Source organism: Pelodiscus sinensis, chromosome 2, assembly GCF_049634645.1.
Source record: "Pelodiscus sinensis isolate JC-2024 chromosome 2, ASM4963464v1, whole genome shotgun sequence".
NCBI classification, from domain to species: domain Eukaryota; kingdom Metazoa; phylum Chordata; order Testudines; family Trionychidae; genus Pelodiscus; species Pelodiscus sinensis.
This window is the reverse complement of record NC_134712.1, coordinates 217794467-217822193: the sequence shown is the minus strand read 5'-3', so window position 1 is coordinate 217822193 and position 27727 is coordinate 217794467. Positions and strand designations below refer to the sequence as shown.

The window sequence follows — 27727 nt, the reverse complement described above, 5'->3', positions numbered from 1 at the left end:
TTATGGTGACCAGAAGGGGTAGCAGAAGGGCAGCTTACAGAAATCTTTTCCTCTATTTGACTAAATGCTTTACTTCCAAAGCATCCAGAACATCTTGCAGCTGAGGACAGAACTTGAATCCCCACTCTATACATCAGACTTTTTGGAAAACTAGCAATACATATTTCAAACACATTTTAAAATGATTTAGGTATGTGATGGACAGTAACAACTTTTAAAAATGACGAGGCATGAATTTGCCAGTCTTCTAGGACTCAGCACGTTCTCTCTCCTCTGTGAGTGTGCTTCATCCCTCTATTAGTCATGCAGGTTGTATTTTTCAGACTAACTCTAGAAAATATGAATATCCTGTCAAGAAAAAAAGGGGGGGGAAGTCTAGGTTAACTGGCCAAGTGTGTGGTTGAGAGAAAACATGAACCAGTTTGGCCAGAAGTGGAGCTGATTGTAACAAAACCCAGGTACTGTAGAAGGAAAGAATGTATTTTGAGGCTCAGGAGATTTAGTTAAATAAAAAATATTAACTGTGAAGATGTTAAAATCCCGTGGGAAATTTTGAACACTGTTATAAAATAAGATTTGCATCTCAAGAGAAAATATGATGGGAGAGAAAGTTCACCTGGCCTTCAAATTCTGATAACATTGATACAGAAACACCGGTTTTGCCTTACCATGGGTTTAATGATTCCCAGGTAGGATTCTGATTTATGGCAGATATGTGGTTTCTATTAACAATCAAATGTTAGGGAGGAAAAAAGAGAAATTACTTTAACTCTCATTGACTTCAGTGATAATTTTCCTGAGTCAGGAAAAAGTAAAAATGCAATTAAAAACTTCTGAGTATGGCTCAATTAAATTAAAATAATTTTCATGGATAAAATAAAATGCTCAATAAAAAATGTAAATCCACTTAGGCAAATTCAGATTCATTTAAAAATAGAGCCACACACATGATGATCCCGAGAGACTTAACTTCTCCAAAACACTCATAACAATTATAGACAATGCTTTTCATTCATAGATTTCAAAGCACTATGTAATGGAGTCCAGTGTAATTACCCCCATTTTGCTGAGACTAAGGCACAGAGAAGCAACGTGATTTTTCTAAGGTCAGTCTCCTCTCCCAGTTTCCAATAGGCCCAGTTATCATTTCATTACTTGGCCCACTAGTTTTTGTTTCCTACATTCTAATGCCTAACCTTGGGATTGTGCTCTGCACTTGTATGTGGAAGACCTAAAATCAATGCTCATGTGAAAGTCAACCATTTTCCTTTTTTAACAATGACCTGGTCTATAACAATGTTTTTTAAGTACATTAGAAGCAGGAAGCCTGCTAAAAAAACCTGTGGGTCCCCTAGATGATCAAGCTATAAAAGGAGCAATCAAGGACGATAAAGCCATTGCAGAGAAACTAAATGATTTCTTTGCTTCAGTCTTCATGGCTGAGGACGTTGGGGAGATTCCCGAATCTGCACGGTCCTTTGTGGGTGGTGAATCTGAGGAACTGTCCCAGGTTGAAGTGTCATTAGAGGAGGTTTTGGAACAAATAGAAAAACTTAATGTTAACAAATCTCTGGGACCGGATGGCATTCATCCAAGGGTTCTAAAAGAACTCAAATGGGAAATTGCTGAGCTATTATCTGTAGTTTGTAACCTATCCTTTAAATCAGCTTCCGTACCTAATGACTGGAAGGTAGCCAACCTGACACCAATATTTAAAAAGGGCTCTAGAGGCGATCCTGGCAATTACAGACCGGTAGGTCTAACTTCCGTACCGGGCAAATTAGTCGAAACAATAGTAAAGAATAAAATTGTGAAGCATGTAGAAGAACATAATTTGTTGGACAAAAGTCAACATGGTTTCTGTAAAGGGAAATCCTGTCTTACTAATCTATTAGAGTTCTTTGAAGGGAGTAACAAGCATGCAGATAAGGGGGATCCAGTAGATATAGTATACTTGGATTTTCAGAAAGCCTTTGACAAGGTCCCTCACCAAAGGCTCTTGTGTAAATTACATGGCCATGGGATAATAGGGAAGGTCCTTTCTTGGATTGAGAACTAGTTAAAAGACAGGAAACAAAGGGTAGGAATAAATGGTAAATTTTCAGATTGGAGAGGGATAACTAGAGGTGTCCCCCAAGGGTCAGTCCTGGGACCAATCCTTTTCAACTTATTCATAAATGATCTGGAGAAAGGGGTAAGCAGTGAGGTAGTAAAGTTTGCAGATGATACAAAACTGTTTAGGATAGTCAAGACAGAAGCAGACTGGGAGGGACTCCAAGATGATCTCACCAAACTCAGCTTTCCCCAGTTTATTTAATGTGGATAAGTGTAAAGTAATGCACATTGGGAAAAATAACCCCAGCTATACGTACAGTATGATGGGGGCTAATTTGGCTATGACAAATCAGGAAAGGGATCTTGGAGTTATCATGGACAGTTCTCTGAAAACTTCCACGCAGTGTGCAGCGGCAGTCAAAAAGGCAAATAGGATGCTAGGAATTATTAGGAAAGGGATAGAAAATAAGACACAGAATATCTAACTGCCCCTGTATAAAACTATGGTACGCCCACATCTTGAATACTGTGTACAGATGTGGTCTCCTCACCTCAAAAAAGATATTTTGGCCTTGGAAAGGGTTCAGAAAAGGGCAACTAAAATGATTAGGGGTTTGGAACGGGTCCCATATGAGGAGAGGTTAAAGCGACTGGGACTTTTCAGTTTACAAAAAAGGAGACTGACGGGGGATATGATAGAGGTCTATACAATCATGAGTGGTGTGGAGAGGGCCGATAAAGAAAAGTTATTTATTAGTTCCCTAAATAGAAGAACTAGAGGTCACCAAACGATATTAATGGGTAGCAGGTTTAAAACGAATAAAATAAAGTTCTTCTTCACACAGCATGTTGTCAACCTGTGGAACTCCTTGCCAGAGGAGGCTGTGAAGGCTAGGACTATAATAGAGTTTAAAGAGAAGCTAGATAATGTCATGGAGGTTAGGTCCATAAAAGGCTATTAGCCAGGAGATAAAATGGTGTCCTTGGCCTATGTTTGTCAGAGGCTGGAGAGAGATGGCAGGAGACAAATCGCTTGATCATTGTATTCGGTCCACCCTCTCTGGGGCACCTGGTGCTGGCCACTGTCGGTAGACAGGATACTGGGCTAGAAGGACCTTTGGTCTGACCCAGTACGGCCGTTCTTATGTTCTTATACAGGCAGTCCCCGGGTTACGTACAAGATAGGGACTGTAGGTTTGTTCTTAAGTTGAATCTGTATGTAAGTCGGAACTGGCGTCAGCCGCTGCTGAAACTGATCAGTTTCAACAGCGGCTGAATCTGGATGCCAGTTCTGACTTACATACGAATTCAACATAAGAAACCCAGGCGTCCCCAAATCAGCTGCTGCTGAAACTGATCAGCTGCTGATTCCAGGAAGCCTGGGGCAGAGCAACTCTGCCTCGGGCTTCCTGTAGTCAGTCCCTGGTCAGTTTCAGCAGCGGCTGACTTGGGGACGCCTGGGGCAGAGCAGCTGGGGAGCTGCTGGGTTGCTCCAGTAGCGCCGCTCCCCGGCGCTACTGGAGCAACCCAGCAGCACCCCAGCTGCTCTGCTCCAGGCGTCCTGATTCAGCCACTGCTGAAACTGACCAGCAGCGGCTGAATCAGGACGCCTGGGGCAGAGCAGCTGGGGTGCTGCCAGGTTGGTACAGTAGCGCCGAGGAGCGGCGCTGCGGGAAAAGCCTGGTCTGCTGGGGAGGGAAAAAGGGGGCACTAGCTGCACCCCGCCCCCCAGCAGACCAGGGAGACGCGGGTGGCGGGACCGCCCGCGTCCTCCACGGCTTTGCTCCGTCTCCCTGGTCTGCTGACCAGGGAGACGGGGAGCAAAGCCTTGGAGCACACCCGCAGCGGGACAGCCCAGGTGCACCCGGGCTGTCCCGCTGCGGGCGTGCTCGGCGGCTTTGCTCCCGGTCTCCCTGGTCTGCAGGGAGATGGGGAGCAAAGCCTTGGAGCACACCCGCAGCAGGACAGCCCAGGCGTGCCTGGGCTGTTCCGCTGCGGGCACGCTCCGCGGCTTTGCTCTGCGTCTCTCTGGTCTGCTGGGGGGGCTCCCCTCCCCCCAGCAGACCAGGGAGATGTGGATCAGCTTTTCTCGCCCCGGAGGACGGGGGCGGCGGGACTGCAGAGCATCTGGGCGTCCTGCCGCTCCAGTCCTCCGGGGCGAGAAAAGCCCCATTCGTAACTGCGGATCTGACATAAGTCGGATCCGCGTAACTTGGGGACTGCCTGTAGTAGGTTGTTTTACGCCATCTTTTGTCATCCTAGTTGTGCCTGTGTCTATGCTTAAATTTGTCTCCCTCCGATTTTTTTCATTGATTAATAGCAACCTGCTGTTGTAAATTTCCACAGTGGGATCCACACTTGCTTCTCCATTGTCAGTGAAACCCTTATTCTGGTGTCCCTGTCCTGGAGGACTTAAGTTTGGCACACAGGTCCAACAATTTGGCCTTGCGCATCTGACAGTTCTGCAGCAACTGCTTATCATCTCAATCCTGCATTATTATTTGATCCCACCAATCAGTGCTCTTTCTCAAGTCCAGAAGCCTCCAGCAGCTGCTCCATGAACACTACTAACAACCTTGAACTGATTTTCACTGTCTCTCAGGAATCTGGCCTCTTGGAAATCACTGTGTTTTCCATGGCGCTTCTTTTGGCTCTGCAAATACCAGAGGATTATATGTCCTGTGCTTGTAATACTCATGGCAATGAGGCAGAGGTGTCTGAAGGCTCCAGGCTTCCATCAGAAATGGCAAAGAGCAGAAACCAATGTGGGTTCATGGGAATTTCAAAACTGGCAGAGAAATTGTGGGATATAGATGGTACTATGAGGTGGAGAAAGTTGCATGTTGAGAAGTTGACCCCACAGTTCCAGTTGCCTCTGCAAGATTCATTTCTGCCCCACTCAGCATTGCCAGACCGTCCAGAAAGACAGCATGCTAGATGGTGGAGAGTCACCTGCTATAATGCACATGTACATTGAAACAAGCACTTCTGGTGAGTGCACATACTGCCAAAATAAGGATGCATGCATGTAAGCAATACGTTAACTGCAGTGGCTTTATGCTGCTGTAACTTGCATTGGCAAAAGTGTGTGTTATAGAAATGCCCCTAATGTAAGGCTAAACACTGAAGTGTCCCCTCCTGCATCTGCAGAGAGTAGAGTGCTGACTATCATATTCTGTTGGGGGAGCATAAAGGAAATCCCTGGGCTCTATAGAGCATCAGGTGGGAATGATCTTGTCTCTATATTCAAGGTTTCTGGATTAGAATTAAAATATAAGAATGGTAAGTGGATCTGTAGCGTGGCCACTAGAGTATTAATGATAGGTGATATTGCTTAGTCTACAAAATCTCACCTAAGAACAGACAGAACAAGTTTCTACTTCCAGAAGTTCATCCGTGACAGATCCCACTCATGCTTTGAGATCCCAGCAGACTTATCACTGAAGCGCTTCTCTATTTTAGAGAAAGGAAAACAGCTTTTTAAAATGCTTTAGGATGTACCTCAAAAGTAAGAAAGTCCAAATTTGGTCCCCATTTAAATACATTTTATGTTATTGGAATTGGGAATTCCTGGCTTTCTAATGATACAGAGCTCTCTCCTCTAGTTCCAAGGAGTCATATGGTATATGCTATCTGTATAATGCCTATCCTGCATGTCATTAACTCCTAGGGAAAACTATCATAGTTGTAAGAGTAAGAAGGAAGCATTTTTCTTCCAGGGTGACTTTAAAAAAGGCAGCAGCAGTAATTTCACTGCTGCCCAGGGTTTGGAATGTTAAAAGTAGTCTAGATGGAGATGGATTAGTGGGCAGAATGCAGGTGATGCCTATTGAAAGTGCATGAGAAAAGCAAAGTGTTACCACATAGGCCTCACAAAGTTCTTTTTTCCACAGGATTTTGGTAGGGAGAGTTTTGGGGTGGATGTAGTGTATAACTGAGATCAATGGTTTTAGTGGAATCTTTTTTTCTCCATTCTTGGTTTGAGAAAATTGCTGTGATTGCTTTTTCTTTTGTGGTTTCACATTTTTAATAAATGTAGGTCTTTTGGAAAGGCAGTTTTGAAATTTGTTTTTAATAAAAAATCAAAATAAATAAAATATCTATCTATATGCAGATCAGTACTGCATCAGCAAATATTTGCAGATAAACCCATTCAGTCTGCAAATCCTGCATTTATCCACACACACAAGTTTTTACAGAAGCAAATCAGGTAGTTGCATGCTTGACTGCTCATAGGTATAGTTAGTCACTTGATGAGCCTAATGGAAATTCTACCCACTTATGCAGGGCTAAATTTGATCTAACATATTTAAATATTGGATTTACAGATGTACTTGTTACCTGCTCAGTTTTCAAGTGTGCAGTTATGCCTATAATGTTGTTTTAACATAGATTTATATTTGACTATCTGGATTAAATTTTTTCTTAATTATGTCACTTAAAACACAAAAATACTCCTAAAGAGTTGTATTTAGCACATGCTAGACCCATTCAGTGCACTGCTGCTGCCACAGCACTATTGCAGGCAATTGAATTATGGAGTCTTTGATATTATCCTCTAGGACATGTGGCCATCACATTTTCCTGTCAGTGACTCCACTGCAACTCCCATTGACATAACACTGATGACATGATTTCAGAGGAAGTTTCCCTGATACTTCTGTGGTGAGCATTTGGTCTGCACCGTGTCTAAATGCTGTGCTAGATATTACTACCAAAAGGTGCCACACGGCATGGTTTGTTAAACAGCTTGAAAAACATGTGATCTTTGCTTGACCTGATGTAAACCAGTTCTTCCACTCATAGGGATGTACTTGATAATTCAGAGACTGTTTTGCTTGCCAGACACTAAGAAACTTTCTAAACAGTCTCTTGATGTCTGCAATGTTAGGTAATTTTAATTCCATTTAAGGAAAAAACATTATTAGTACTCAATTTTTTTTGTTCATGAGCTTAATCTTGAGATCATTGCTCAGGGAAAACTGCCGCTGAAGTCAGTGGGAATTTCCCTGAGTCAGGTCTGAATAAGGATCTTAGATTCGGTCCATGAGGGCTTTATTACCCAACTCAGATCCTCAGTACTGAGGCTGGGAGATGAGAGCATGGGCAAAGAGTCCTCTCTTCCAGCCAGTGGAATAGCAGTAAAGCCACAATGGTTCCCTACGCTGTTTCCATCCTCCATATGGGAAATGGCTGCTGGATCAATGTAGTAGGCACAGATCCCCCGGTCTTAGCACAGTGCCTTCCATGGCCACCTCCTGCCCAGCATCCAAGGCTCTGTCAATAGCATTCCATAACAAACACATATGTAGCTGCTGTCCCCACAGTGGTAGAACCTCCCAGATTTCATTGCAGGAATTGCCCTCTGGAGACCAGAAAAAGGGAGCGATATTTGCATGCTGCTTTGGTATTTTAAAGAGCTGCTCTTCTGAGTCAGACAAAATGACCAGTTAAATTGATCACAATTCAGTATGAGTTAGGGACCAAATGGAAGGAGGTTCATCATAGCTGAGCATGGACTGCAGTTATTAGCAAAGCAAGATGGCTGAGTGGTTAGGGAAAGAATCTAGGACTTGGGAAATGCTTCACCAGACATTCATCCTCTCTGAGTCTTGGTTGCCCATATTCAAGTGGGGTAATAGTACTTCCTGTCTCCTGGGGGTATTCTGAGGATAAATATGTTAAAGGTTGTAAGGAGCATGGGCTTTACTGTAAAGGCGGTAATATCAGTATCTGATACTGTGAAATAGCAGCTGTATCATGTTGTATTCCTGGAGGAACCTATTCTCTAATGAAACATGCAGTGTACTAATGGAATAACATATTCTGGTAAATTCACAGATGTGTCCATTTTTATGTGAGATGAGGAGGGTGAGGTAATATCTTTTATTAGGCCAACTTCAGTTGGTGAGAGAGCTTACACAGAGTTCTCTTCATACCTTAATATCCTGGAGCCATCGAAGCTAAATTATTGTTATCTGGTCTTTTATTTTAATAGAGTTACCTGGGGAAAGCTGAAAGAAATGGTGGCTGTTTTATTGTGATCTAAATACTGGTTTAGTTTCTATGTGGAGAGATAAATGGTACATAAAAGGCACATCCAAAGGTGGTGACGTTCCAGAAGTGAGCCAGGAGCTCCTGAACGTATTGTGCTTCAGAGAGGTGCAATATCTGAGAAATCACAGCTGTACTGTGCATAGGCAGGTCCAGCAATAGACGCCAGCTTTGCTGGCCTCTATGGAAAAAGGGGAAACAATGCCATAGCTTCGCTGATGCTAGACTCACATATTCATTGCACCCCCTTATTTCAAGGACTGCGGGTGACCCTCACAGAGACATGCAAGTCAGCTCTATGTGGGGAAATTTTTCTTTGTGCTCTCTCCCTCAGTGCTGCACAGAGCCTGGCATGTTCAAACCAAGAGTGTTTTGAGATATAAAGTTTGAAATAATCTTTTGTGGTTTAAAAAAACAGTGAAACATTGAGCTAACTCACTGTAATTTAGGTATTTTATCCTATACAGAATCATGGCTTTAAAAGTATCAAGGGCTCAAAGGACAAAGTGTCATTCCCAGCTGCCATTTTGTATTAATTTTCAGAGGGGTAATTCTTGAACAAGAGGTGTTGTTTGTAAAGCATAACTCGTGTTCACATTAGGTGCAGCTACATTGCAGGGCTTAACTCAAAATAAGCTACGCGAATTGAGTATCTTATTTCAAAGTAGGGAGCGTCTACACAGCACTTATTTTGAAATAAAGCAGTCTTCCTCTGACTTCCCTTATTTCTCATACACAGAGGGTTATAGGAGTCAGAGTAAGAAGTCCTCTAGTTTGACAATATTTTGACACTATTTCAAAATAACTGCCTGCTGTGTAGACTGGGATTGTTATTTCGGAATAGCACTAGTTATTTCGAAATAGTGTTGCAGTTTAGACGTACCCGGTGGCTGTGTCTACACTGCACCCCTTTTCCGGAAAAGGGATGCAGATTAGACCAGTCGGAATTGCAAATCCGCGGGGGATTTAAATATCCCCCGCGGCATTTGCATTTACATGGCTGCCGCTTTTTTCCAGTTTGGGGATAAGCCGGAGAAAAGCGCCAGTCTAGATGCGATTCTCCGGAAAATAAGCCCTTTTCCGGAGGATTTCTTATTCTTACTTTCAATAAGAAATCCTCCGGAAAAGGGCTTATTTTCCGGAGAATCGCGTCTAGACTGGCGCTTTTCTCCGGCTTATCCCCAAGCCGGAAAAAAGCGGTAGCCATGTAAATGCAAATGCTGCGGGGGATATTTAATTCCCCCGTGGATTTGCAATTCCGACTGGTCTAATCTGCATCCCTTTTCCGGAAAAGGGGTGCAGTGTAGACACAGCCATTGTGTATAATCTGTGTGTATACAAATATGTTTGCTCCAAATAAAAACACTCTTTTCAAGCTAGAAAACTGATTGTGAGGATTCACTTTTCAGAGTCCATCTAAGGATGGCAGCTGTTTGTCAAAACTTGTGGCAGATTTTCAAGGTTTAAAAACTTTGTTTTCAATCAAGATCAAATACTTGAACATACATAGTCTGTGTTCAAATATGTTTGTTTAATAAAAAAAAAAAGAAGCTTTGGAAAAGTTGGAAGTGTCTGCATGTCAGGCCCCTCTGGGAGAGCAAATCAGAGTGGCACCAAAGGCTCGATGAAACTGTGCTGCTCTCCCAGGGTATTGCCTCACCAAGATCATCATCTGTCAGACTCTTACAATTTTGGCCCTTTAAGAGGTTCCAGTTAAAAAAATTAAGTATATTTTTATATATATTCTCGCTGATTTATGAAATTTGTGAGAGTGCATGTGACAAAGTTTCTGGCTCTTTTGTCAGTTCTGTAAATACCAATTGCAGTGCTAGAGAATCTGTATTCATGAGGCATAAACATTTACAAATTTCACAGGATCGTATAAATTAAAGGAACTTTTTCCAAACTTGCATACATTCATTCTCTCAGCTTTTCTGGTCATGTGACTTTACACATAGTTGTAAATTAACAAAAATACTGATGCTGAGTTCTCCAGTCCTCTAGAATAATGGTTCTTTCACCCTAATTCAGGTTGTATCAATAACATTTATCAGCAGTTATTGTGCAGCAGAGTCTCAAATGCCACAATATCCCTGTGCTTGGAATAAGAGGGAATGTAGGTATTTCATCTACCATTGTTTGTAACTGCAGGAAAATGCTGACTGTTGAATTTTTACTGGTATGTTTTTATTTTTCATTTTCCTAAATTCAGATAATGTAATATGATATTTAAAAACTCTTTTCATTGCAGGTTTGACAGTGAGTGTGTTTTTATTCTCACTTAAAATGCATAAAAAGAGTTTGTTCTTGGGAAATACTCCTTGATAAGAACCAGAAACAAAAGTAAGAGAAGACAGATATGAGGGAATATGGGTAATAAGCTGCTTCTATATAAATTGAGAAGTTCATTAGGAGTGACTGGTGAGGGAGGAGCCTACCTTAAGAACATGTGGGGAATCCGTTTACTTCAGAGTACTGGGTGAAAGGAAGGGAGGTCTGCTTTTTATTAAACCTGAAATGCATTATAATTGGGCTGAGTCTTTACCCAGATGGCTCTTCTTATGCTGACATCTGCAAAATGTACATAAAGCAATGTAAAAGAACTGTCTCTTGTGGCAGTGTGTACATATGTAATTCAGTTAAGAACCAAGTCCTTTGCTATACTTAATACTGATCCTTGAATAACGCATGCTAAGAAATTGCACTTGCCCGGTCAAAATGATTACAATACATATTTTGTCACAGTATAAAGCTATGCGATTTTTGAGAAGTTTTATGAAATTTTTGCTCAGTTTGTAGGGGTTCGTGTTAATTCATTATTTGAAATCCCCAATTAAACACATTTTTCAGCGTGGATGGTGTGGGGAGTGTTTTCCTTGGTTTCCTAAGGCTTTTTTATTGTCATTACAGTAAATTCAAAATATTTAGTTTTATGTGAATTTGATAGAATTATTTTTCATTGACCACTGACATGTGCTTGAACAAAACAAACATTACCACATTAATGAAATTGGTCTGGGAATGATAGATGTGATGTAATTCATGTTCCATTTCTCTATTATCTAGCTGAAACCAATGAGGTAACATTTTTAAATTAGATGTCAGCAACCTGTTTCTTTCTTTGTCAGACAACAGAAAAATCAAAGTCAATGGCACCAGGGAACCTATTGAGTTTAAGTCAAATCAGTGGTTTGGAGCAACAGTCAAAGCTCATAAAGGAAAAGTTGTGGTAAGTTTAATAAACTGGTATTCATTGTCAGATATTTACCTTTTCTCAACTGTATATCTTAAATGTGTGTATGTGAATTCACCACTAATATGTTTTAAAATATACATATATACAAAATAGATTTTTGTAATATAGAGAGAAAGATCAGACAATAAAACTATATATAAAAATCAGACTGAAAACAATCTTACTCCAGTTTTAAACATGAAAGGCATTTTACTCATCATGCAAGCAAATGAGTAATTTTATTCAAAGCATAAAGCAGTGAAACTATTTTAAGATGTATGGCAACTGATAGCAATATGTTTAAAAAACTGTGATGTGTTGTAAAGCTTTATGAAGAATGTTAACTTCAGAATTACCTGGAAGCCAAACATTTCCTGTGAGTATCAACTGATATCCTGATAAATACTGATACAAATAGTAACATTTCCAATTTTGTTTTATAGGGTAATTTTATACTACTGTATTGTTATAGTGTAGTTATGGCATTAACTAAGCTTTTGGCTTTTGTAAACGTTGAGTGTGTGTAGAAATTATAGAAAATTTTGCAGGCACTGATCTAAACCTCCTCCTGCATATTTATACTGATATATTTGTTCTTGGTCTTATACTGAGCAGTTTTATTGCATAGTATAGTGTCGATATATGCTGTACATAGGCATTTTACATTTACAGTTTTTGCATTACGATTTACAGTGAAAAGTATGCTAACCCTTTGTGATGTGAAACTTTACTGTGGATATATTTTATTTTCCTTACAGTTATGAAATAACAGTTTTTGTTTAAAGCTGTTTCAGTTATTAATTAATGGAAATAAGTATCTAAAGGAAATGCCTTACTTTAAATAGTTGATCTTGTGGTTAACCCCAGAAAAGGATTTTGACATAAAGCAGGTGATTAATAAAACATTGTTCTCTTGTGTTACAGAACTAACATGTACAGTTAATTCCCTGCGGTTTTGCATTTGAATTATCTTAGCTGTCAAATTGCATATTTGGTACCTGCATCTGGTCGATGTACTTTTATTTAAAAGTTGATTATATATATAAAATTGTTAAAAAGGGAATCCTAACATACTATTTGGCTTTGGCTAAGATTTGTCATAAAGTGTTCTATTGATTTAAGTAGCTCAGTACTTACCATGTTTTCTGAGAAAAATAGATAGCAAGCAGAAATAGAATATTTTATTATTCAGCTATTCACTAAAACTTAGAATGTCTTAGTTTTAACCAGACATGAGGATATCTAGTGATTGATTGCTGTGCCCTGAAAAATAGCAAAACTCTATGTCAGTTGTAGACTGTCTTTGTTTTGGTTCTAGTATGTTTTCTCATCAACAGTTTTGCCAAACTTTCTTCAATGAAGTTAAAGTTAACAATTTTAAGGCAAAGCTTTGAACTGCTAACTTTGGGAACTATAGGTTTAAAATTTAATAGGGTTCCATGGGGGGAACGGGAAAATCCAACATCACATTGCTTGAAGTTTCTGCTGATACTCAGCAGTGTAAAAAACAAAACAAAAAAAACCAACCAACCAACAAAACAAAAACCACCAAAAATACAATAGAATAGGATTAGGACAAAATGTTACTCTTATATGTTATCTCAGTTGCAAATGATTTTGTCAAACTTTATGAAATGCATGTGATTACAAGAAACAAATTCATTTTGATTGTCCTGCTGTTTTGTTTTTTCCCCTCCTCTAGAATGTTTTTTAGACTATAGGCTGCTCAGGACAAAGCCCTGTCATATAGATTTGCAAAACAATGTGCACAACTACAGTATGCTCTGTGTGGGCACAGGGATCCATCCAGCCAAAGCAAATTGCAGCATTGGTGCCTTGGAAAAAATGATAATATGTTATCAGAAAGAGATTCATATCTGATAGTAAATCAGTCCCAAAGCAAAAATGGACAGTTTGTCAGCTCTATCACACATTAATGTTTATTATAGGATATATATATTGTATCAAAAACTCATTTAGCAAAAATCCACTCTATCAGGGTTCAATCTTGCCTGTTGTGCCAAGCTAGAAATAGAAAAAGGTCTCTGAATCCTATCCCCAAGGCAGAGGAGAAGTGTAGGTAGAGACACTCCAAACTCAGTACCTAATCCATAATTGTGTACTCTTGCAACTCTACTTTGGGTTTGAACCAGGGATCCATGTACAGTAAACTTCTGATAATCCGGCACCTTTAGGACCCAGGGGGTGCTGGATTATCAGATATGCCAGACTATCGGAAGGGGGAGCTATGAGGGGTCTAGGGTGGTGTGGGGGGGGATGCCACCCCAGATCCCCCGGAACCCTCACTTTCGATAGTCCGGCCCTGCCCCAGGCGTTCCCGATTCAGCCGCTGCTGGTCAGTTTCAGCAGCTGCTGAATTGGGATGCCTGTGGCGGAGCAGCTGGGGTGCTGCCAGGCTGGTCTGGTAGCGCAGCCCCTTGGCGCTGTGAGATCAACCTGGCAGCACCCCAGTTGTTCTTGGGAATGCCTGGGGCAGAGCAGCTGGGGTGCTGCCGGGTTGGTTCCTCAGCGCCAAGGGGCGGCACTACCGGACCAACCCAGCAGCACCCCAGTTACTCTGCCCCTGGCGTCCCCAAGTCAGCCGCTGCTGAAACTGATCAGCGGCTCATTCTGGGAAGCCAGGGGCACAGCAGCTCTGCCTCGGGCTTCCCGGAGTCAGCTGTTGCTCAGTTTCAGCGGCGGCTGACTTGGGGAAACCTGGGACAGAGCAGCTGGGGTGCTGCTGGGTTGGTCCAGTAGCACCAAGGGGCAGTGCTACGGGACTTACCGGCAGCACCCCAGCTGCTCTGCCCCTGGATACCCCCGGCTTCCCTGATTCAGCTACTGGTCAGTTTCAGCAGCGGCTGAATCAGAGAAGCCGGGGGCAGAGCAGCTCCAATGGTCCGGCTGCCCGGAGCACTTCCAGGTTCCTGATGGTGCTGGACCATCAGATGCCGGACCAATGAAGTTTTACTGTAATAGCAGACCACCAGCCACACTGTACTTGCTGCAACAGAAAGAGCTCAGCTCTGCAGAATCTAGAGGTAACCTCTTCATATCCCCCCCATGCAGTAGAACTATGCTACAACAGTCAATTTCTTGAGAATCAAAAGGGACTGAATTAGGGATTTCTCAAACTAAAACCATAGGACGAAGGACTAAGTCCCCTAACTGGGACTGTAGCAGACTCATCTTCTGTGGATCAGGCATGGTGTGTGTGTGTGTGTGTGTGTGTGTGTGTGTGTGTGTGTGTGTGTGTGTGTGTGTGTGTGTGTGTGTGTGTGTGTGTGTGTGTGTGTGTGTGTGTGTGTGTGTATGCATGCATGCATGCTTGAAAGTGGGTAACACTGTCTAGGAGAATTTACCTATCAAGGGCAGAGGGGGAGCAAGAGGGCAGGTTCTGATCCTTAGATGTAAGTAGATTTTTAATGATGAAGAGGAAGTAGAGAACATTGCAGTTTATGAAGGTTCCCATGGTTCCTTCACCTACACAGTATGAGAATTTCTACCCAACTGATAGAAACATACCAGGAACAAAAGTAATCTGTTGAATGAAGAACTGACTTAGCACATGTATGGCACATAAACGTTCTGTTAACCAATTACTGTTTTAATAGGCTTGTGCTCCCTTATATCATTGGAGGACCCTTAAAGCCACCCCTGAAAAAGATCCAGTTGGCACCTGTTATGTGGCTATTCAGAACTTCAGTGCATATGCTGAGTATTCTCCTTGTCGCAACAGTAAGTTTTAATATAAATGCTTTAGCCTCAATAGAATTGAAATTGGGTTCAGTGGTTTCATACGTTCTATCTTCGTGCAGTCTTGGCTAAATGAAAATTACAGAATCAGTTCAATGTCTAACAGTTACTTCTCCCACAGACTGTCAATAGCTGCTGTTTCACAGTTACTTTTTGTGTGATATTTTCCAAAGCTAATAGGTAAAATGATTGACTAGCTTATGTGGAAATGCCTACAGGAGAGCCAAGCAAGCTGTTGTTGTTCAGTTTATTTGTATAATGGCAACAAAGTTCTGGACAGAGAAGTAAACAGACCTCCTCAGATAGTAGAATTTTTCAATTTCCTTCTTGTGGTGTTCCAGAAATGACAACATGTCATGATGTGAGGTTTGCCTGTAGGCCACCTGAGAGCGGGGGGAGGGGGACGACACCAAAAGGGCAGTTTTCCTCAGGATCCCCATTTTGAGTGGGCCCCCAAGCCCATAGAATGACATTGTGACTTGATGCATAGGATGGTAGCATCACTCATGTTTGGCTTGCCCATCCCTAGGTCACAATGCACAGAGTGGGGCACCATATTTGGCTCTCTGGGCCTGAAATTACCACAGCAGAGTGGGGGGATCCCATGATCATTTTGTTGGATAGGTTTGTGGTGGGAGCTCAGTTTCAGATTTTGCCCCAAAACATTGGGGTAGCCCTGTTTGTCTGCCCTGAGAATGCACAGGTGTGCACCTAAGCAACCCTGTGATTCTTGCTTACATCTGCAAGAAACTCCCATAGAACTCAGCACAACCAAAGGGAACTGGTACATCTGCTTGTAGCTCCAACCCCTCATTATTACCTAGGCTTTCCACTGCAGAGTAGCTCCAGACAGAGCTGTGTTACCGAGCCTTCCTCTCCTAGCCCAGCCCCTACACTTAAACCTCCAAAGCGGGGGAGGGATGATACCACAGAGTCAGAAGATGAATCTGTGGGAAAATAATGTTCATAAGCTTTGTGCTAGTGTGTCATTTTGGCTTTGCTCAGGGGTGATGCCATGTGGAGGGACTGTTGCAATGGCCATTCTCACTTTTTGCCCAATTGTAGTCCCCTGAATTTGCACTTCCCGAGAGGTCTGGTGTTCATAGTGCAAGTCTTTAGGGGTTTGAGGAAGGAGAAGAAAATGCCACTTTCTTCTTCCTTCTCGCCTACAAACATTGGTCTAACATAGTTGGTTATTCTATTCTAATAGTAGAAGGCATAACAACATTTAAAAACTAATTATTGCTTCATGCTGATAGGCCTAAGAAAGAAGACTTAGCAAATATACATGAATAGGCAGAACTACATTACAGTTCAACGCTTGTTTAACCCAAAATCCAGTCTATCAAAAAGCTTGACTTTATGAACCACCTATATGCCACCCAGAGTTGTATAAATAGCCAAGATCTTCTGCAGGGTGATCTCTGAATACAGCCAGCTTGACCCACCCTCCAAGTCATCACTTACCAAAATGTTTCAAACTTCCAAGGAGACCCTTAATTTTGTATTTATGGCAAATCAAGCTATTGCAGCAATTCTATGATCCCTCTCATTTTGGGTTTTCCACACTGGTTCAGACAGGATGTCATTGATTGTGGCTGGAGACTCTGGTTAGGCAGTGAGAGAATGACTTTTTCAAGATATCATCATTTGGCACCAATCTCAGGGCTCTGCAAAGGGCCCTGATTTCTTCATTATAGGGAGTCACACATATTTTTACTTCCTTAGGTTGTTTTTATACCTTTTGTCACAAAGGTGTCAGGTTTATTTAATTGAATGGTATATTTTTTTCACAAAAAATCTAGAAGTCTGCTAATGTAAAGAGGCAAAACAAAACCATATCCTTCAGACAATAACGGCATAAGCTCACTGCCTAACTAGCAGCACCAGACCCTATCAGACTGAATCCCTAGAATGTTTTGTATGCTGTTATGATTCTGCTATTTGTAGATGCATTGAAACATATTTTTCCAAGCACTGTGGTACTTACACAGGAGTTGGATGTGCACTTTGAATGATGGAGATAAGGCAATACTACAATATTTAATGAAATATGTACCCAGGATGACAACCTGTCATACAACCATTCAGTGCAATACATATTTTTTCTTTTACAGGCAGTCCCCGGGTTACGTACAAGATAGGGACTGTAGGTTTGTTCTTAAGTTGAATCTGTATGTAAATTGGAACTGGCGTCAGCCGCTGCTGAAACTAATCAGTTTTAACCGCGGCTGAATCTGGATGCCAGCTCTGACTTACATACAAAATCAACTTAAGAAATCCAGGCGTCCCCAAGTCAGCTGCTGCTGAAACTGATCAGCGGCTGATTCCAGGAAGCCTGGGGCAGAGCAACTCTGCCTCAGGCTTCCTGAAGTCAGCCGCTGGTCAGTTTCAGCAGCGGCTGACTTGGGGACGCCTGGGGCAGAGCAGCTGGGGTGCTGCTGGGTTGCTCCAGTTGCTCCAGTAGCGCGGCTCCTCCTGAAACTGACCAGCAGCGGCTGAATCAGGACGCCTGGGGCAGAGCAGCTGGGGTGCTGCCGGGTTGGTCCGGAGCGGCGCTGTGGGACCAACCCGGCAGCCCCCAGCTGCTCTACCCCAGGGGTAGGCAAGAAAAGCCTGGTCTGCTGGGGGGGGGGGGCACTAGCTGCACCCCGCCCCCCAGAAGACCAGGGGGACAGGAGCAAAACCTTGGAGCACGCCTGCAGCGGGCGCCTGGGCTGTCCCGCTGTGGGCGTGCTCCAAGGCTTTGCTCCCCGTCTCCCTGCAGACCAGGGAGATGGGGAGCAAAGCCGCTGAGCACGCCCGCAGCGGGACAGCCTGGGCGCGCTTGGGCTGTCCCCCTGCAGGCGTGCTCAGCGGCTTTGCTCCTGTCCCCCTGGTCTGCTGGGGGGGTCCAGCAAACCCGCTGGACCCCCCCAGCAGACCAGGGACACCAGAGCAAAGCCGCTGCTGGGCGGCTTTGCTCGTTTGCCCAGGAGCAAAGCCACCCAGGCGGCGGCTTTGCTCGGGTGTCCCTGGTCTGCTGGAGGGGTCCAGCGGCTTTGCTGGACCCCCCCAGCAGACCAAGGGGACAGGAGCAAAGCCGCCCAGGTGGCGGGAGTCCCGCTGCCTGGGCGGCTTTGCTCCGGGGCAAATGAGCAAAGCCGCCCAGGCAGCGGGACTCCCGCCGCCTGGGCGGCTTTGCTCGGGTGTCCCTGGTCTGCTGGGGAGGTCCAGTGGCTTTGCTGGACCCCCCCAGCAGATCAGGGAGACCGGGAGAAGCTTTTCTCGCCCGTAAGCTCCGGGGCAAGAAAAACCCCGTTCGTAAGTGTGGATCCGACATAAGTCGGATCCGCGTAAGTCGGGGACTGCCTGTAGTTGTATCCAGTAAATTTGGGTACTAATTGTTTCTCCTTGAGAAATCTTGTAGTGATGGCTATTCATAGATTACAAAGGCAGAAGGGACTATGGTCATTTGGTCTGGCCTCCTATATAACAGGCCACAAGGCAAATTAGTTTTTGTTTAGATCACATCTTATAATACAGGCAGTCCCTGGTTTACATGGATCCGACTTACATCGGATCCCTACTTACAAACGGGGTGAGGCAACCACGCACTAGCTGCTTCCCCCCAGCAGACCAGGGAGACGCGAAGCTAGCTCGCCCGCTCCCCCCCCCCCCCCAAAGCAGACCAGGGAGACGCGGAGTGGCTTTTCTCAGCAGACACCTCAGCTTGAGAATAAAGGACTGCGGGAAGTGAGGTGTGGGAGAATAAAACTGAGCTCTGGAGAAATGTTTGGCTAGAGTTTCCCCTACAATATGTACCAGTTCCGACTTACATACAAATTCAACTTAAGAACAAACCTACAGTCCCTATCTTGTACGTAACCTGGGGACTGCCTGTATAGAAAAACATCCACAATTGATTTAAAAATTGCCATTTATGTAGAATCCACTGTGACCTTTGGTAAATGGTTCCAATGGTCCTCTGATAAAAATGCACCTTATTTCTAATCTGAATATGACTAGTTTCAACTTTCAGTCATTGGATCTTATTATGCCTTTGTTGGCTAATGAGCCTTATATTACCGCATTTCTGTTCCATGTATAGGCATGCACAGACTCTGACCCAGACACCCCTTAATTTCTCTTTGTTAAACTACAGTAAAACATGTGTTATCCGGCATGCTCAGGAATTAGGGCATTCCAGTTATCTAAAAATACTGGTTATCTCAGGGTCCCATCAACCTAGAAAAAACCAATGGACAATAATAGTAAAACTCAAGTTTTTAATATTGGTAGTTTTGTAGTGTGAGTCAGTTGGTCTCACATTTCTATTTTGAGTTAAAGATTATTAGTACTTCTTAAATAAAAATTTTTTAAGCCAATCACGGTAAACCAAGTCAGGCCTGTGCGCCTGAAGATGTGACAGTATTGTGGCTGGGGGTAATGCAGGTTAACAAAGTTTTCTGATTATCAGAGTGCCGGATAATAAAGCTTTCACTGTAAATAGATTGAGTTCCTTGTATCTTTCTCTATAAGGCATATTTTTCCACCCTTTAATCAATCTTGTGATTCTTATCTGAATCCTCTCCTTTGGTAATAAGGCTGTGCATTATGAGATTAATAAATATTCATATTTTGATAATGCAGCTAATGCAGATCCTGAAGGACAAGGTTTCTGTCAAGCAGGCTTCAGCTTAGATTTTTACAAGGTAAGATTCTACTTTGAACTCGTTGGATGAAATTTTATGATTTATCCCCATTGACCTCTTCTTCCTTCACCTATTCTAGTCCCACTGATTGAAAATTAAATCCCTTGTTTTGAATATTTTTTATCATAAAGTTACTGACATTTCTCAAAACTTACAGACTTGAAACTTCCCAGTTCTATTTAAAAAATGGATAAAAGATATTATAACTTTTTATTTGTTAGAAGCGCTCCTATTGGATTCTCTTGAATCCATATCAGCCTATGCTATAGCATCATTTTGGCTCTGGCCAAATCCTCTTTCAGAAGATACTAGTGATTTTGGTTGTGTCATGGAGTACATAAACCCTAGGCTAGCCTGGAAACCAAGGAGTTAATGAAGGAAGTGCCCATCAGTGGTGACTGGCAGTTTTGGGGCAAATGGGAGAATAAAACAGTTGAAAAGCAGGGTGGTCAGATGGTTGCCAGAGTAGTCAGCAGAAAGAAAGTCTTGCCAGCAAGCTGATTAGAAGCTGCCTTGGAGTGACAATGACTCAGAGAAGGGACAGCCAGAGCCACAGGCTGCAGATGCCAACAGAACCAAGGGAGGCAGGAAGGAGCTCAGCATATTGCAGGAGAATTGTAAAGGACTGATAGTGCCTGCCTGCATTAAGAGATGTGAACTAGAACCCAGTGGTGGGTGGGCCTAGATTTCCCTACCTACTCCTTAACAGGCACTTAAGAATCTGGGGCGGGGCGGGGAGTGTGCCAGGCCTTTTGATGGCAAGGGCCAGATTACCTTTGTCAAACAGAAGAGCTGCTCCATAACAACCCTATGGGACAGAAATTAACATCCTTGCCTCCACATAGGGCTATAGCGATTTAGAGAAGCAAGGTGACAGGCTGCCCTACTGATCTGGGCAGATGCTGTGCAGTATGCTGTCTAACCAAAGCATGCTGCTGATGCACCACATGGGCTGGTACCTCCATTTTCATGTGCCCAACTTGAATCAATCTCCGGAAACTGATTTTTTTAGAAAGTACCAGCCCTTGAGATTTTTTTTAGATCAGCCCTTGAGATTTTTTTTAAAAAAATCCTAAGTGATTTATGGGAGGGTTTTTTCAAAAGCAGGCTAATAATTAAACTTTTTTTCTGGGGGGAAGGGGGTGACAGAGAAGTGCTTTGAAAGTGTGTCCCTTTTGCCACCTGGTAACAATACTATGAGCCCTAGGAATACACTTTGTACGTACACTATACCACTGCTAGACCACCAGGGCCTCACGTGTGTTTAATCACGGTAGCGGAATATAGTGTTTCTCAGACACATTGTTATCCATTTTACATTCATGTTATTTTTTTCACCTAATTAGCCTGTGGTAAAGGGATGGCTATAAGGTGGTTATAGCCACATTAGTCTGTAAAGCATAACTTTGGATACATTGGGCATCATTGTCCTCTTTTGTGTTGCCTTCAAATTTGTTTACAAAGAAACAGAGCAGTCTTTGAGAAATGTTATTCTATAGCTGCCAAACAGATTATGGCTCTGATGATTCAGGAACCATCCCTGTTGAGGAAAGACTTTTACAGATGCGTCTTGACTGTAAAGTTAATCTCATACTCAATGGCTTTCCTGAAAAAGGGTGGATTAAAGCATGTACTTAAAGAAGTGCTTTCCTGTATCAGGGCCTATATCTGGTATCATGATCCAGATTTTCCTTTTTATGTTTAAATAAAACAGTACAGATGTTTAGTTGTCATCATACTAATTGCTTTTCATCTGCATGTTTTTGATCATAGTTTAATATTGATCATTTCTGGTTTGGGGTTTTTGTTTTGTTTTGCTTTTTGTAGAATGGGGACCTTATAGTAGGAGGACCTGGGAGTTTTTACTGGCAAGGTATGTTCACTCACTTGGTTAACTAAAATCAAAAAATAAATGCAAGATGTCCGGACAAACTTCATCCTGAGTTCTTGTTATTCTCTAGGGCTACGTCTAGACTGGCATGATTTTACGCAAATGCTTTTAACAGAAAAGCACTTTTGCGCAAAAGCGTCTGTGGCCAATCTAGACACGCTTTTGCGCAAAAAAGTCCCGATCGACATTTTCGCGATCGGGGCTTTTTTGCGCAAAACAAATCTGAGCTGTCTACACTGGCCCTTTTGCGCTAAAGCTTTGCGCAAAAGGGAGTTTTGCCCGAATGGGAGTAGCACAGTATTTCCGCAAGAAGCACTGATTTCTTACATGAGATCATCAGTGTTCTTGAGGAAATTCAAGTTGCCAGTGTAGACAGCTGGCGAGTTTTTCTGCAAAAGCATGCGCTTTTGCGGAAAAACTTGCCAGTCTAGACGCAGCCTAGGTGTAAGGTCATCCGTTTGAGTCTGATATCTCTTATATGTGTAAATCAGAATTACTGCTCTGAAGTCAATGTAGTTGTGTGTATTTAAAGAATGAGATCAGAAATGGATTCTTTAGTATGTGAAAAATGAAGTAAATATTTCATAGTTCATACTTCAGAGTATTTTCCCTCTTAATGGACAAACTTACCTTCATTTACATCTGGAATTGAAGTGTCATTTGTATAATAGAGAGAGTACATTGTGTGTGACATTTAATAGCAAAAGTTATAGTTGTCTGTGATTTTTAGACTGATTACTGTCCAGACATTTTTAATACGTCATGTGATCATTGTGATATCACGGTGCTATATATACAGAGGAAACTTGCATTGGTATAGGTAATGGCAGGTGGGGGTTTTTGTTTTGTTTTTTATTTTTTGCCCCTTCATTGATTTAACCATTATCAATAAGGCTCATTCCTGGTGTAGATATTCTCAAGCCATTCAGCAGGTCTGTAATTGTGGTGGAACTGTATTATGTCTGATGGGAGAGAACCCTTCACTAAGAATATACTGCCCTTTTCCTATCCAGTCCCACTGAATTATAGCTATTATGAAGAGGCTATCAGTGAAAAGCATGATCTAGGTCTGTGTAGCATTTTGAAATGGAATGGAGTTGTGTTAGTTAAAAATATTAATACCTTGTTATGTTCCCTGGACTCTTCCCATTTCTGAATGATGTGGAAATGCATTGGTTTAAATATTCTCAGGAAGCTCCCAGAGTGGCAGTGGGGAAGGATTGTCCTAATAGATGTTGCAATGCACTGATTTTCTCTGCTGTATCTGTCTGATAGGTCATTGTTTTGGCAATGGGATAATTAGTGATGAATTGAGTAAACAGTGTCTCAAAATCTGCATTTAATCTTAAATTTTAAAAAACTGTAGATAACCGTACATTTTGAGGAGTTGGATCTTCTCTGAATTCCTTTACTCTATGAAATTATTTGAATACAGGTCAAGTAATCACCACAAGCATTGCAGATATCATTAAGGACTATTCATTCAAGGATATTCTAAGGAAACTGACAACAGAAAAGCAGACTGGAGTGGCACCGCCCATATATGATGACAATTACCTGGGTAAGATGTACAGTCTAGAGCCACTGGACTTACCTGAATGAGAAAGCAAATCCTGCTTGCCAGGCTTTATGAAGGCCCTAATCCTGTAAACACTTACACATGTGCTTGACTTGAAGCACAGGAGCAAGGAGTCCCATTCAGCAGTTTGCTAATTATGGTAATGGGAAACTGACATGCTTAAAGTTAAAACACAGATGTAAGAAGTACAAAGATACTAATATTTCATGTTCCCAGCTTTTTTCAGTTGAGGAAATGGTTTAGTTTACTGTAATTAGGACTATTTTAACTACTAAGAGGAAAAAAACCCTTCTTTTTTGTCATGCTTTTGTACAGTAATGTCTAAGGGCCTAATTCTGCTCTCATTGAAGTTAAGGACAAACTATAATTGAGTTCAGCAATAGCACCCTTAAGTGATACAGTATATTCCTGATTATCCAAATAGCATGGGGGAACATGGATTTTATCTGGATCATTGAGAAGGCAGGTGCCATTCAGCATCAGGATGGCTTCTGTTGCAGCCAGAGGCTTATTTTCATCCTCTTGCTTGCGGTCCTAGCTGAAGATATCTGCTCTGCTCCCTCCCTCCCATAACAGGGGGACTGTCCAGGCTCCATGAACTGCCACAGGAACCATTCATCAGCAGGGAGGTCTTCCCCATGGCCAAGCAACTTATCCTCCTTGCAGCCCTGGTCAAGGCTCTATGCTCTCTTATCCAAACCACTGCATTATCCAAATCCCTGCAGAAGGCATGTATCTCATTCTGGGGAATGGGCAAGAGGTTTAGATAATAAGGTTCCAGATGAACATCTGTACAAAGAGAAAGCTAGATCTCTTTGAATATATGTTTTAAAAGATAGCTGCTGGCTCCTTCTCTCCAGGAATTGTGTGTAGTATGCACATACCTCTGCATGTAACAAATATTGCTTTCTTTTCAACTATTGTAGAAATGATGCAGCACAGTTTGAAGGCTGCAATATATGTTCTCTCATATATGCTGTGTATTTGCCTACACAGTCATGGAAACAGTCCATTAGTCCTTATTCAGTCAAGGGGCGTTAGGCACCTAATCTTATGTTCTTTTTAATGCACTTATGCCTAAATAGCTTTGGAAATTTTACCCTTTACATATATAATAGATACAGTTGTGTGATTATACATCATAATGGCAAAATGGATATACAGTAGAGTCTGGATTATCCGACCTTCGGTAATCCGACATTCCGCTTTATCCAACCCTGCAGCTCCCGGAGACAAAGCGGCGCTTTTCTATGCTATTTTCTCCAGGGCGCGGGCCAGGAGAATGGCCCAGCTCGCTGCCCCATGACTCTTCTGGAGCTGCTGATGCCGCTCCTGCTGGTGCCGCTTCGTCCCCGGGAGCTGCAGGCATTAGCGGCTCCAGGAGAGCAATGGGGCAGTGAGCGGGGCCGTTCTCCCAGCACGTGCCCGGGAGCTGCAGGAAGGGAAGGGGGCCAAGCCGTGTCGGCTACAGTAGAGTCCCTATCATCTGACATTTTGGGTAATCCGACCACCTGTTGGTCCTATTTTGGTCAGATAATCGGGACTTTACTGTACTAAAAAGCTATTTTCACAAAAGATGGAAGATATGCAGGTTATATTTTCTGGTGAATTTTAAAAGTACTAAAGCTGTAACAGCAGATTTTTAATGCAAATAAATCGCAAAGCATTTCCTGGTGATTTGGGCCTATAGAAATCTTGAACTTTTGAGAGTTATAATAAGGATACTCAAAATAACCTGAACATTTGCTTTCTTCTTTTTGCCCAGTCATAGATACATTAGTTTATACGGTTTTCAGTGAGATTATTGAAACAGAGAACAAATCTGGTTGCCCTTTCAGAAGCATGTTTCTTTAGAAGTAAGTGATTTGTCATGTTTCATGCTTGTAATTTATTCATAAAACAGGATACTCAGTGGCTGCAGGGGAATTTACTGGAGACCTTGAACAAGGTAAGAAGCAAATCAAAATGTAAAGCATATGTCTGTGTATGTGTCTGTTTATCTCTTCCTGTTCCCTAAATGGGTAAACAGGTCTTAAATATTTAAAATATAAAAGAGCGAGGTAATGTATCTATACTCGATATGCCTAGGGGCAAATCTTTCCTTGGGATGGTACAGCAAGGGAAAGCAGAACTGTAGTAGCCTCATATATGCATCCCCTGCCATAGGTAACTTTCTGCCTAGGACAAGACTATATAAGGGGATAGCACTTTAAGGCCACATCTTCCTGCTGTCTCTAGACGCTGAGAGAGAAGCCCTGCTGACTTGGGATCCTAGACATTTCCCAGCAGGGACAGACTGTGTTCCTTGAGGGCACGGTACATGGGACAACATGTTAACTGTCCTTCTTCCCAAAGCAATGTGTTCTGTTCGTAGTTACTGCTTATGTAGCGAGAAGAGGACCCTTTGCTTTGTCCTCTCCCTGAATCTTGTACTTCAGAGCACAGCTGGTCAGGGTCATATACTTAATATTAACAATCTATATTTAGAAACAGTGAAAACATTATACAGGCAAATGAAATAAAGAACTGATCTCTTGAATAAGGGAAGGCTTAACAGCACATGAACAAAAATGCCTGAAAGAGAAAAATGTGTGAGCTTCTTTTAGAAGTGAAGGCACTTTCTAGGATCAAATAAATTCTGCCAAGGGATATTTTTATAAGAATTTGCATGTAGACAGCAATTTCATCCAGAAGAATCTGAAAACAGATTACAAATTTAACCAAATTATTGACAATCTAGATATCTGTAATGGATTCTTCACTAATATAAAGCCACCCCTAAGATGAAAATGGATCAACAGCGTAAGCTAAGACAGCAATAAGTATTCCAAGTTTAGGAGAATAAGTGAGGAAGAATTTTCTACTGCAATTACAGAGGAAATGTTTTGTAGCTAAGTGCAATGTCATTACCCAAATTAGAATTTTGGCTTCAACTCTGAAGTTTATGTTGCTCCCCTTTGTGACTTCAAATCTTAATGGTTTTATGATACAGTGAACCCTCGTTTATCGCGGTAGATAGGTTCCAAACCCGACCGCGATAGCTGAAAATCCGCGAAGTAGGCTTTGAAAGCCGCGGAGGGGCTCCGGCGGGGGAGCAGCCCAGGCGCGCCTGGGATGCCCCCCCGCCGGCTTCCCCCGAGGCTTTGAAAGCCGCGGAGGGGCTCCGGCGGGGGAGCAGCCCAGGCGCGCCTGGGCTGCTCCCCCGCCGGCTTCCCCCGAGGCTTTGAAAGCCGCGGAGGGGCTCCGGCGGGGGAGCAGCCCAGGCGCGCCTGGGATGCCCCCCCTCCGGCTTCCCCCGAGGCTTTGAAAAAAGTCCGCGAAGTCGTGAATCCGCGATGGTCGAACCGCGAAGTAGCGAGGGCTCACTGTATATCTGTCCTATGCCTCAAGCAGCACAGTTCCCTAATAGTATGGTTATAGGCTGACTCAGCAGCAGACAGCACCACCTATTGAATCAACACCACTTCCTCCAGTGTTCACTAGAGGTCTTATCCAAATATTGACCAAGTCTGACCCTGTCTAGCTGATATGTGCCAAGCTCCAAGCCAGCAGAGTTTAGAACAATATGACTTCTGAAGTTAAATAATAATCACATATACACAGCAGCAAGTTTATCCAACTCTATTAATCTATTTCCAGAAATTATGTTGAAATTGAGCAGTATATACAGGCCTGCTACACAGCCAAAGCCTTTGAAACTATGTATCTTGTCTCAGGCAGGCCAGGTTATTTGTCAGAAAGGCCAGCATGTGTTCAAGGACATGACCAGCTCTATAACCAAAACATGCAACATCAGTTGAATGGGAGACTTTATGCAAATTAACCCAGTGGCCTTCACTGGCTACTTCTTATTCCCTGTAATTTTGGAATTAGGGAACCCTAGGGAGAAAGAGACCTCCCTCCAGGTGTACACTGAGTGTTAAACATTTAATGATGTAATATTTTGTGCATATGTCTAGAGATGATAACAGACACATTATATATATTTAAAAATCTGCCCTCTTGGCACAAGTTACAGAGTTCTTTGCTACAGCTAGTAAGCTAACATACCCTTAAATAATAGGGGCTGTATGTTAGCAGAATTTAAGTGATTCTGCTCCAATCAGCTAAAACCGTATATTCTCTAATTCCGGGGTTCTCAAACTTTGTGATACTGTGACCCCCTTCTAAGTTGCTTGTGACCCCCTGGGGGGTAGGGACCCACAGTTTGAGAAAGGCAGCTCTAATTAATGTATCTTTTCAGAGTTGGTTGCTGGAGTGCCCAGAGGAGCACAGAATTTTGGCTATGTATGTATTGTACCCACATTTGATCTGTTTATTAGTAAAAAATGCATGTGTATCCTCTTTTGAGGAGGAAAGACGGTATCATGTTTTTATGCCTCATTGTACCTACATTCCTTATCTAGGCGAAAGTCCTATGGACTTAGATCCTGATTCAGCAAAACACTTAATCATGCTTT

General features: G+C 42.6%; 1 protein-coding gene across 1 annotated transcript in view; it reads left to right on the top strand.

Moving 5' to 3' along the window:
- Positions 1-27727, top strand: part of ITGA8 (integrin subunit alpha 8) — a 175997-nt gene that overhangs the window by 9306 nt on the left and 138964 nt on the right. The window contains exons 3-9 of the mRNA XM_075922446.1: positions 11238-11338; positions 14962-15085; positions 19736-19797; positions 21625-21670; positions 23124-23249; positions 25171-25215; positions 27511-27554. Coding sequence (XP_075778561.1) covers positions 11238-11338; positions 14962-15085; positions 19736-19797; positions 21625-21670; positions 23124-23249; positions 25171-25215; positions 27511-27554 — 548 coding nt within the window. The remainder of the gene's footprint in view (positions 1-11237; positions 11339-14961; positions 15086-19735; positions 19798-21624; positions 21671-23123; positions 23250-25170; positions 25216-27510; positions 27555-27727) is intronic.